The sequence below is a fragment of the Nicotiana tomentosiformis genome, unplaced genomic scaffold, assembly GCF_000390325.3.
Source record: "Nicotiana tomentosiformis unplaced genomic scaffold, ASM39032v3 Un00137, whole genome shotgun sequence".
NCBI lineage: Eukaryota > Viridiplantae > Streptophyta > Magnoliopsida > Solanales > Solanaceae > Nicotiana > Nicotiana tomentosiformis.
This window is the reverse complement of record NW_027174696.1, coordinates 34,274-45,900: the sequence shown is the minus strand read 5'-3', so window position 1 is coordinate 45,900 and position 11,627 is coordinate 34,274. Positions and strand designations below refer to the sequence as shown.

The 11,627-nt window shown below is 35.2% G+C and overlaps 1 protein-coding gene and 1 long non-coding RNA gene across 3 annotated transcripts; both read right to left on the bottom strand.

Annotated features, from left to right (window-relative positions):
• Window positions 1-484: 484 nt before the first annotated feature.
• LOC104095402 (5-epi-aristolochene synthase 3) lies at window positions 485-3,081 on the bottom strand. The gene is made up of 7 exons (XM_070192484.1): window positions 2,887-3,081; window positions 2,532-2,790; window positions 2,066-2,441; window positions 1,771-1,989; window positions 1,527-1,665; window positions 1,137-1,382; window positions 485-1,018 (listed from the first exon to the last, which is right to left on the bottom strand). The coding sequence occupies exons 1-7, from the start codon at window positions 2,995-2,997 to the stop codon at window positions 722-724; spliced, it is 1,647 nt and encodes a 548-aa protein (XP_070048585.1). The 5' UTR covers window positions 2,998-3,081; the 3' UTR covers window positions 485-721.
• Window positions 3,082-3,770: 689 nt separating this feature from the next.
• Window positions 3,771-10,086, bottom strand: LOC104118022 (uncharacterized). 2 transcript variants are annotated; one of them, XR_011413203.1, is made up of 2 exons: window positions 4,229-10,086; window positions 3,771-4,006 (listed from the first exon to the last, which is right to left on the bottom strand). It is a non-coding gene; the product is annotated as an uncharacterized lncRNA (long non-coding RNA). The 2 variants fall into 2 exon arrangements; XR_011413202.1 differs by having other exon boundaries at window positions 8,272-10,086.
• Between the last annotated feature and the right edge of the window lie 1,541 nt (window positions 10,087-11,627).

Below are 11,627 nucleotides of genomic sequence, written 5' to 3'. Positions count from 1 at the left end.
ATACATCCTTGAATCTAGTGTCACAAGTGCACGAGCTACTAGAATAATACTAAATAATGATCTGAATAAAATTTAGGATGTTTGAAAGATAATACACAGCTAAGATAAGATAGAAGGGAACTTCAGAACTGTGGACGATGTGGAGTTATACCTCAAGTAGCTGAATCCGAGCAAGTCTATGGTACGCCGTTGGGACCAACTCCAAAATCTGCACAATAAGTGCAGAGTGTAGTATAAGTACAACCGACCACATGTACTCTGTAAGTATCGAGCCTAACCTCCACGAAGCAGTGACGAGGTTGTGACAGGACACGTAAGTAAACAACGTGTACAGGTATATACAAATACGAAACAACAATAACACAATAAATAATAATTTATAAATTTGGGAGGGAACATGCGAAGGGGAATGATATAATAATTTCAGCAGGAGAAGTATCACTTAGCGGCCAATTAATTCCTCAACAATAAAATGAGCAACTGATAATATGAAAATGGCACGGCACCACCTTTCGTGCTTTTACTCTTATTCCTCCCGTACACTCTCCACAATGTGGATTCATAACTTATTGTCATATATCTTAAGGAAGTCCTAGTTAGGAAGTCCACTGCACAACCGCAAAAACAGCTTCCTAACAACTTAATTATACAATAAAACATATATAACTACTCTATCAACACAGAAGAATGAAGTTTTTTAAGATGAGCAACAATTGGCAGCTCAAATTTCGATGGAGTCCACAAGTAGGGCATTGATGTGAGGTTTCAAGACTTTCTCCGGATGAGTGTACCCATCTAGATTGTGTATATATGTAACCTCAACAATACGAGCAAGATTGAGAATACGAAATAAAATCTCCGTAGATACAGGAGTGGGCCTAACAAATCCCTCATTAAGATCCTTCCATGCTCCTTCAGCCATTCCTTGAAATTTAGCCATTGCCTCTTTTGTTGATATGCCATAATCTCTCATGCAGCATTCAATTCCTGTTGCTATTTGTCCCCGACTTTTCTCAACCTGAAAGACGGATAGACTAGGGGTTAGCTTTTATATTGCCTAAATTATATTGTCCTCACAACATTTTGTTTGTCTAAATCTCATATAATTATATAATTTCTTGAGATACAATTCATACCTCGTACGTGGCTGTATCATCAATAACTCGGCATATTATCACACTAGCTTCAAGAATTTTAGGATTCTTTGACAACCACTCAAAATCCTGCTCCGTAACGGACTTCATGCCCAAATACGATGTTGTCGCGAGGTAGTAATATGTAGTAGTTGCTAGTGCATTGCTTAGGTATTCAGAAACAGGTGGCATATATCCTTCAATAAACCATGTTGACTCGACATTATAATTTCTTACTACTTCTTTCATCTGTGAATACATATTCAAGTGTTAGAAAATTTTGATTGAATTGTATCAAGTTTATGATCACCAAAAGACGTACACAAGGTAAAACAAAGTGAGAAATGGATTAAGGAAAAAACATATTTTGATAGTTAAGTTGCTCAAACATACCCTTTCTATTGCATGGCAGACAATATGAGATCTTCCAGCACTAGACAATTCCTTTTCATAATCCTTGTAAAGATCTAGAATAGCTTTATAACTGATTTTCATGTAATCAGGAAGCCGATCAATTTCGTTGATATCCCATCTGTAGGATGACAAAATTAAGTGAACTCGTGCATTTTGAAAGAGCGGAACTATAATCACGACGACATTCACTATCAAGGAATAAGTGAATACATGAAGTTCATACCTTTGTATGGCATCTGTGTATGCCTCAAGTTCTTTAACTGTACCATAAGCATCAAAGGTGTCATCGACAATCGAAATCATTGATATGGTCTTAACGAGTATGACGCGAGCTTGAGAGTATTGAGGCTCAAAATAAACTCCTAATGCCCAAAAGTAGCATTCAACTACTCTATCTCTAGCATATGGAAGTGTTGTTACAAAATCCAAATCTTTCCACCACCTGCAGCATAAGAAATTAACATGAGTACTTGAGATATGATGAATCAAAAAGGGTTCATCGTTTTTATATATCGCACCTTGATACTTGAGCAAGTTCTTGTTTGTGCAACATCTGGAGCAAGTTGAAATCCAATTTGGCAAATCGAAGTAACACATTATTCTTCGATTGTTCCTTGTCATAGATTGATGAGATGAAGAATCGGGTCTCGACTCTAGGAACACCCTTGTGCAAACATTGCTCAAGGGCATGTGTCACTTGCTCCCTAAGTGGAGATTTCAAATGTGGAGCTGCAGATTCAAGATGGATAGTGGAGAAAGCAAGTGCGTCTTCTAAGATATCGTCAGCATGAGTCCTTACATGTGAAGCTTCATACAAGTTTAATAATCCTAAGACATCACTAGCAAGAGACTCCTTGAATTTGCCATTTTCATCTTGGAATTTGCTGAAAATTTCTGGTATTTCAAGAAAGAAAACTCAAGATGAATTAGCCTTCTTCCAATAAATGGATAATAATTTTAGGGTGTGCTTAATGATGAACTTACCAGGAGAGATGTTGAAACCGTGTTGCCTGAGCAATCGAAATTGAAGTGCAGAAGTGCACAAATCGTCGCAGTTTAAGTTTTGGTGATAAATTTGATCCAAAATCTCATCAATTTGTCTTTCAAAGTGGTAGGAGATGCCAAGACGTTCAATAATATCAATCAAATCCAATGTATCAGCCAATTTCCTTCCGGTTGCTAACAGCAAACTTCTCGTTTGTTCCTTCAATGCTTCAATCTCTTGAGCATATTTTTCTGCAACCTATTTTTATTATATTTGAAAGAAAACTTAAATTAGAGCAAAATTAATGTTGTTCAAATTAAAAATATAAAGAAGAAACTAAAATTAAAAAACTACCTGATTTTCAACGGAGAATGAAAGGAACTGATCACCCCATAGACTAGGGGAGAAGTCTGCGACGGGGCGAACAATTTCTTCTTCATAGTTGGCTACTGCTGCTGAGGCCATTGCTAATTAAAGATGAGAGTATTGTTTTTGTTCTTTTAAGGAAGAAGGAAAGGAACTCTCAATTGTTGAAAATTGATGACTTAAATTAAGAGAAGGGAGAAGTATATATAGTGGTGAGAGATGCGCAGCCAACTCTAATTAATATTTTTATTGTAAATATAATTTAATCATTTCCTCGTTGCCTTACTTGACTTTACCAGGCAGCAGCCCTTTTTGTCCAAACTGTGGACTTCCGTAAAGTTTATCCATACTTTTTATATAAAAAAGTTTTACATGCATGCAGCTTGTATAAATTAAAGGCGGCTTCTTTCCGTCTTGTTCCTTGTCAATATTCACTACAAAAAAACGGGTGAATTGCTGAGGTTAAAACTTTAATTTGCGGAGGTTTCTAACCTTCGCTATTTGCTGTCACGCAGTTGGGCAGACCCCGTATTAAGCATTGTCACTATTGATTTGCAGCAGATAAATACAGGGGTTTTCAGAACCGCCGTGACAGCAAATATCGGATGTTTCTAACCTCCGCAAATTGCAGTTTGAACCTCCATGCACAAAAATCGTTTTTTATTTTTTAAATTAATTTTTTTTTTTGGAGTGTAGGGGTTGTAAACCCCCGCAATTTTTTATGTATACACTATCAAAATTTGTTCCTATTTCTTTTTGGGGGTTTTAACCCCATATATTTTTAAATATATTATAGAATTGATGTTTAATCATCAATATGCCATATATTTTTCCTAATATAAATTGAAATATTAATCCTTAAACCAAAAGAATAAAATTAAGAAACATCAACATTTCATTAACCATGAAAAATACTATGACAGAGTAGTATCATATGTCATCAAGCTAAATAAGAACATATAGTTAATCATCCATATTAGTCAGTTATTACATTGTCCTAAGACATCCACTACAGCTAAAATGAATCTCAATGGCTGTCACTGGGATTACTAGCGCAAGATCTTCTCGCATCCGTGGGTGAAACAGGTCCACTAGCTGCATCACTTGGCTGCAGCAAAAAGTGAGAAACAAATATAACTATTAAGAGGAGTATCAGGAAACAAGTCATTGAGATGAAATATTTTTGTGTTTTGAAGAGAACCACAAAATTACATATATTCACACTAACACACTAGCTATATAGTAACATAGCAAAAAGTACAAGAGGGTAACTGGATTGAAGCATAAAAATAGAGTGAATTTTTTGTTAAAACTAAATAACATATCATACCTTGATCTCCATAGACTGAACTAACTAGCTGCAGGATGACTTTATGTCCAAGAATTTCATAAGTTTCATGTGGAGAACAGTGCAAATTCAAAACTAGATTGTGCCTAATAATAGAGAAAGACTGATAATGAAAAGAAATCCTAAGCCCGAATTTTCGAGTAAGGGTTACTATTCTAAAAGAGTATATAAGAACACGCCAAGCACAGAGTGCTAAAAGGATATCTCAATTATATACTGTCACGCAATTATTTGATCAAACCAACTTCTAACAGAATTAATACAGACAATATCCCTATAAGTCACCATTGTAATCAGATCGCAAACCTAAAGATATGCTCTTTATTACATATAACATCTGCTTGGAGTAGTTGGTCAAATAGCAGTATTAATTAAATCAAAGTGTTTGGTCACTGTGCTATGGAAAAGATATTGATAATTAGTTTAAAAGATACTCTTGCTATAGTGTTTGGTCCACCAGTGTGAATAAACTTAATTAGCCCGATTTCGTTTAAAGGTAGTACACAAGTACAGTGACCAAACACAGAATAAAAAATAAAATAGAAAAGATTTGCTAGTGAGATTCATTATTTTTCTCTTTGATTTGATGGTGGCAACAAAGCCCCTCTCCCCTCAAGATTTCCCAAGTCACAGCCTAGTAAACAACCTCTTTTTTCTTCTTCAAATTCCAAAGTCCAAAGTAGGGGTGGATATAATACCGGCTGAACCGAAACAACCGGCCGAACCGTGAATTTCGATTATTCGGTTTCGGTTTAATCGGTTATTCGATCGGTGCACGGTTTTTAAATTATTAAATTTCGATTTTTCGGTACGGTTTACGATTTTGGTGTTTCGGTTAAACCGAAAAATCGAAATTTTTGGTATTAGTTGAGAAAAATAGGTTTGAACATATGAGTTTTTTTTAGAGTCCAAAACTTATTACTCATCTGAAGGTTGAAGCCCAATAGTCCAATACCCATTTGAAGCCCACCCAATTTACCCAATTCTAATTACCTAAGACTTAGTCTTACTGATAAATTCCCATTTCCCAAACCTAAATAAAAAAAAAAGATTTAGGGTTCCTCTGTGCGACTGTTGCCTTCTTCCTCAGATCTGTCCGACTGCTGCCTTCTTCCTCAGCTCTGTGTGACTGCTGCCTTCTTCCTCAGCTCTGTGCGACTGCTGCCTTCTTCCTCAGCTCGAATGTGACGCCTTCTTCCTCAGCTCGTTGCTCATCCTTCTTCCTCAGATTAGTGTGACTTCTTCTGAGTTCTGAGTTCCTTTTCTCTGTTCCTCAGCTCATTCGATTTTGGTGAAAATTTCTTTTGTTGATTATTCCGCTAAGTTAAAGTCAGCATGTAACTTTTTTCTATTGATCCCTTTCTATGCTACGTTATTTTGTTAAATAGGAACATGGACTTGACTTTCTGTAATTTTCCGCTAAGTTATTTTAACGTTTCATTAATCTCTGAGCAATCTTCGGTAGCTGTTGTGTTCTTTTTGGACGTGAAATCCTGCTAGTGGATTAATTGTTATTTTGTTCATGTTGCTACTATAAACAGTAGTAGTGGGCTATTCTAAGAGGAATTGAATCCGATAATTAACAAGAGAACTTTGTTCCGGTACAACTAGATTTGTGTTTGTTTATTCCAGGATTCTCTAGATTAGAGTAGCTGAAAGCACTCAATCCGTATTAATGCGTCCAAACCATATAAGCCAGACTTGGGTGCTAAAATAAGAAGTGGCATCATAAAATACGAATCCTTCATGTAATCACATGGTGGCAAATTATATGTAGTTAGTACGACTGTCCAAATACTATGATTGGCACTCATGTTAAGGTTGGAACCCGTCACTTGCTTAACCTAATCGAATATTTCTTAATTCAACTTAAAAGGTGGGATGTCGTTCATCAAAGGATTTCCAGGCAATGGAGTCGGATGGATGTTGCAAGACACCATCATCAATATTTTCCTCCTTGTGCCACCTCATCTTTTTTGCTGTCTCTTTTGCCATGTACAATCTCTGAAGCCTTGGTTTGATTGGAAAATATCGCAATACTTTACAAGATACTTTATTCCTTTTTTGTTTGTATGACCTCCATCTAGACAAACCACACTTAGGACATGATTGAGCATTGGCATAATCCCGCCAATATAAAATACAATCATTTCGGCATGCATCTATTTTGTTGTACCCCAAGCCTAGGTCACGAAGAAATCATAGAAAGAATTTGGTATAAATGACCCCTCCGGAAGAACTTCTTTCAAAAATCTCAACAATTCATCCATCGATTTATTGCTCCAATGGTTAAGGCACTTCAAGTGAAGTAGTTTAACAACAAAAGACAACTTTGAGACTTTACTACAACCAGGATAAAGTTCTATCTGAGTATCTTCTAATAATTTGTAGAACTTTGTTGCATGTATATTTGGCTCTTGATTGTCATCTGAAAAATTATTATTATCCGCCACATTAGTGTATCCACAAGCATCGTGAATCATTTCTGTAATATTATCCTCTTCAATGCAATCATCTCATACTTCATCATTGTGTGCTACATTAGAATTTCAACTCTAACTAACACTTCTCCATGAAAGTCCCATACTTTATAAGAATCCCAGAAACCCTTCCTCAATAAGTCTCCTCTTACATCAGTCCTTAGCTTGAATATAGTGTTCATACACCCTTTACAACAACATCGAATCATAGTGCTCAACCTTGGTTGGTTGAATGCTCAAATAAGAAAGCCGTCTACTCCATCTTTGGTCTCCTCTATTCCTAAGATTCAACCAACTTTTATCCATTCCTATTTTTTAGGATAAAAAGCAATCAATTAATTAACTAAAAGTGAAGTGCAACAACAACCAGCATATCAACAGGAACATAACTTGAAAAGATGAACAAATCAAATCACCCATAAACAATTAGCATTGCAACAACAACTTTTTCCTATTAAGAGTAGGATCTCAATAGAAACAGTGCATCAAACAAAAATACAGTAATACTATACTAGTAAAAGAAGGAAAGTTTTACTGTTCAACATGGTCACTTTTCCATAAAATATCTCAATTCTATAGAATCCAATCAATGTAGGCATTTATTAACGAAATTAGGCCATTTATGTATCACATACTTTTAAAATGAGAAACTAAAGTTTTATAAATTACAAAATACCAAGCACTAAGATAGTGCTCAGTACATAAAGGGTATTCTCCTAGATGTTAATACAAATTCTCATCCATTCAAATAATGTGGCAGACTAGTTATGTAATTTCTATTCCTTTTCATGTTGTTTATCTGTATAACAATCAGTGAGCAAATCCTTCTAACTTACAAGCACGAATAAATTCCCCAAATATCAAACGACTAAGAGAGAGCCAACCACATCTAAAAGAATAATCCCTTCTGATCTCTAACCTTAAAGAAAAGAAACAAATGGGAGGAGACGTTATAGTTTACTGTGAGCAGAAATTTAAAATCACCTGAAAGTCTGGACCATGAAAATATATTTAGCAAAAGTATCGTACTACCTGAGTTTTGTAACTTAGAGCTTCAAGATTATAAATATCGAGTTGGCGCCACTGCGAAACTCAACATAGTTCATGCTTTCATCATATGAGTTTTCCTCAAAACAACAGCCAAAGGAAAAAAGAATAAGTCCAAACACTACCGATGTTCTATCCTCCAGTTTTGTTAATTTTAGTTGCAACTTCACTTTATTGTCATAGAAGTAAGCAATTTAATATGACAGTAAAAACCCCCAAAACAAAAACAAAAACAAAAACAAAAATAAATTCAATTGCAATAAACGCAATGAAGACTCTTGTCGATAACTCTATCAACACAAGCTCAAATAACCTTCAATCGAACTACACAAAATATTATTGGGCAAATATTTACGAAAATTCCGGGTTCCATAGAAAAATATCAAGAAAAATGAAGACCCATAAAACCTAACATCACATTTCACGATTTTTGAGTGGAATACCAAACATGCAATAATTAAAAAGGTTTAAAATTTCAGAAAGCAGTTTTCAACTTACCCAGCGAAAGAGCAGTCGACACTGAAAAAGGGCTTTACGCGATGGCTATTCAGGAAAAATTACTTCTGATTCTTGTATATTTTCAAATGGGTCACAGAAATTAAAGGAAATTTTTTACAATTAATCATTCTCGCTAGCTGCATGTACCAACCAAAAGAATTTAGGATTCAAACACATACCTAATTTGAGAATATAATTTCTGATTAGGGCTTTAGGTATCGATTTACATTTGCGATTTAAGGATAAATTCAAGAGATTTGAGGGAATTTGATGGATAATTTTTAATAAAAGTGGGAGAAAATCCCTTTTGTTGAGAGAGAGTGAGAGGATGAAGTTGCAGAAGTACGTATGCTTCTTCTCTATAAACTAGTCTTTTATTTGCTTTCTTGCTTCTTTTTATTTATGTAATTTTAAGTGAAATTTTTATTAAATTATAGCGACCTAGTCGCTCCAAAATACCTATAGGGGCGATATTTTTTAAGTCTCTCCTAAAACATTGGAGCCAAATTTTTGTTATTAGCGGGAACTAAAAATTCAGGATGCAGTGGCACATATTAGAGGCAGCCTAAGAAAGTCACTACTAAAAATTTATCTTTTGTAGCGATTTTTAGAGTCGCCACAATAAATGTGATATTTGTAGAAATAAATAAAGTCACCACTAAATATTGCCACTAAAAAACATATTTCTTGTAGTGATCGACGTTTCATACTTCAATGCCACACAAGAGGGGAGAGGGTAATGTGTGTAGTGTCCAATTTTTGCATGCACAGATTATAGAATGACCTAGTTGTCATGACCCAAAAACCTAACTTGTCGTGATGGCGCCTATCGTGGAACTAGGCAACTCGACTCATTTCCAAACAAAAACGATATTTTTATTTCAAAGATAATTGCAATGCTATTTAACATAAAACCTTCGTAAAGGAGTTCCAATCAAAATAAAAGTACGGAAAGAAAAGCCCGACATCGTGGTGTCACTAGTCATGAGCATCTACTACAATCTGAATAACAATATCGAGGCTAACTCAGCTTGAAAAATAGCTAAATACAACTAGAGGAATATAAGAGGGAGAAGAGCAGGGTTGCGATCGCCAAACAGCTACCTTGCTATCTCCAAGAAAATTTGCAATCAGAACACTCAATAACCGCTACCGTATCCAGCTACACCTAAATCTGCACACAAGGTGCAGGGAGTAACGTGCGTACGCCAACTCAGAAACTAACAATAATAAATAAAGACTTAGCAGTAGTGACGAGCAATAAAACATATAACGTTCATATCATGAAATTTCAGTAAAGTACATCATGCTTTAAAAATCAGTGTTTGAATCAAATCATCTCGTTTAAACCCAGTTTTAGTAAAAATCATTTAAAGATAATTTTCCAACGGTTTTTCAAACAAAGACTCAATGCAAAGGTGAGCAAAATGATGAAATCATAAACAGCCCCTCGGGCAAAACATCACTCTTATAAAACCCCTCGGGAAAATCTCACAGTCACTCGTGCCACTCGGGCATACCTCACAATCACTCTTGCCACTCGGGTATACCTCACAATCACTCTTGCCACTCGCAATCACTCATGCCTCCCAGTCACTCAACACTCGGCACTCGCACTTAGTAGGTACTTGCGCTCACTGGGGGTGTGTATAGACTCTGGAGGGGATCCTTCAGCCTAAGCGCTTTTGTGAGCACCTAATTTTTGATAATATTTAAATTTTTATCACCTTCTACTATGTAAATATTTTCAGAAATTTAATACATATGTTTTAGCTTTGTTACACTTATATATAAATATATATATATATATATATATATATATATATATATATATATATATAAATTAATAATAATTTAAAAGTTCAATTATTACTATTAGTATTATTTTAATTTTAATTTTAAAATAAAATAAATTAAAAACAGAAAATAAATAAAAATTAATTTTTTTTTGTCTAAAAAAATTTCGGATGGGAATTAAAAATAGGAAAAGTAGAAATATAAAATTAAAAAGTAAAGTAAAAGTAGGTAGAAATTGTTTAATAAAAAAAGTAAAAGAAAGTGGAAAATTTAAAAAAATAAAAGTAAAAAAATGTGGAAATTTAAAAAAATTAAAAGTAAAATAAAGTTGGAATTAAATAATAAAGTAAGGGTATCTGATATTTTTTAAAATACAAGATTCAAGTGTTGGAAATAAATACTACACACTTAGATATACAATACAAAGCAAGAAAATGAAGAAATGAGCATAAAGGAGTAAGAAATTCTCAACCAAAATCTTCAAATCTTCAAGACCCAAGTGTGTGTGCAAGAACCCTAACTTCCAAGACTTGTTCTCTCTTGTATATGAACTGAAAATAAACCAAAGATTCTCCAAGATATGATATTCTCTGGTTTTTGTGGGTTTGGAGTAGAGAAAATGTGAAATGCCAATACTACCCAGGTCAGAGACATGTTGACCGCACCTGCGGAAAGTTCTACGCAGGTGCAGCTCCGCAAATGCGGGCCTTCAATCGCAGATGTGTGAACCCGGTGAATTTTGCCTTCTCCGCAGGTGCGGATACTGTGGCGCAAGTGCGACTTCGCAGATGCGGATAAACCATCGTAGGTGCGAGCCCATGTAGAATTCCCTTGCTCCTCAGATGCAGACAAAATTGTCGCACCAGCGACTCCGCATGTGCGAAGCTTTTGCCACAGATGCGGTCCCAGTGAAGTTTAACTCCGCAGATGCGGCCCTTCAGCTCGCAGATACGGGCAGTGTTCCGCAAATGCGAAATCACTGGAGGATTTTGCACTTTTGTACTCTTTTTTGCTCAATTCCGTTTCACTTGAATTTAAGTCTCTCTGTGGCATCATTTACCTGAAAATCTAGCAATATACACCATAAACAACCTCACATTATAATTAAAGGATGCAAAATCTAAAGAAAAGAGACTAGAATAAGTGGTAAAATCACCACTCATCAACACCCCCAACTTAAAGCTTTTGCTTGTCCTCAAGCAAATCAAAATCAACAATTCATTGAGGTTCTACCATTTAAAGCACAAATGGCATTGCTATCCTGAACAAATCGCATTCTCCAATTAAGCACCATACTTATGGATTTGGTTGGTACTAATAATTATGCTCAAGCATGTGAATCTCAACCAAACAACTCCCTCATTCAAAAGCAACTTTTAGAATTGCAAAGGAGTTTCAAAATAATCAAGTGACAACAAAAAGCCTCAAGAAGTGACTCAAAAGCACTAGTCTACTACATATGCTCAATTTACTCATTTCGGGATACATCAATATCACCAATCCATCCTTATTCATGTGCCCTCACAAGAAAGAAAGTCCCAAAATCACCATATTTACAA

Coding starts and splice junctions, on each gene's coding strand:
- LOC104095402 (XM_070192484.1), bottom strand. CDS start 2,997: ATGGCCTCAGCAGCAGTAGCCAACTATGAAGAAGAAATTGTTCGCCCC. Junction 2,442..2,531: donor CGGTTTCAACATCTCTCCTG/GTAAGTTCATCA, acceptor TTGAAATACCAG/AAATTTTCAGCAAATTCCAA. Junction 1,666..1,770: donor TACACAGATGCCATACAAAG/GTATGAACTTCA, acceptor GTCATCCTACAG/ATGGGATATCAACGAAATTG.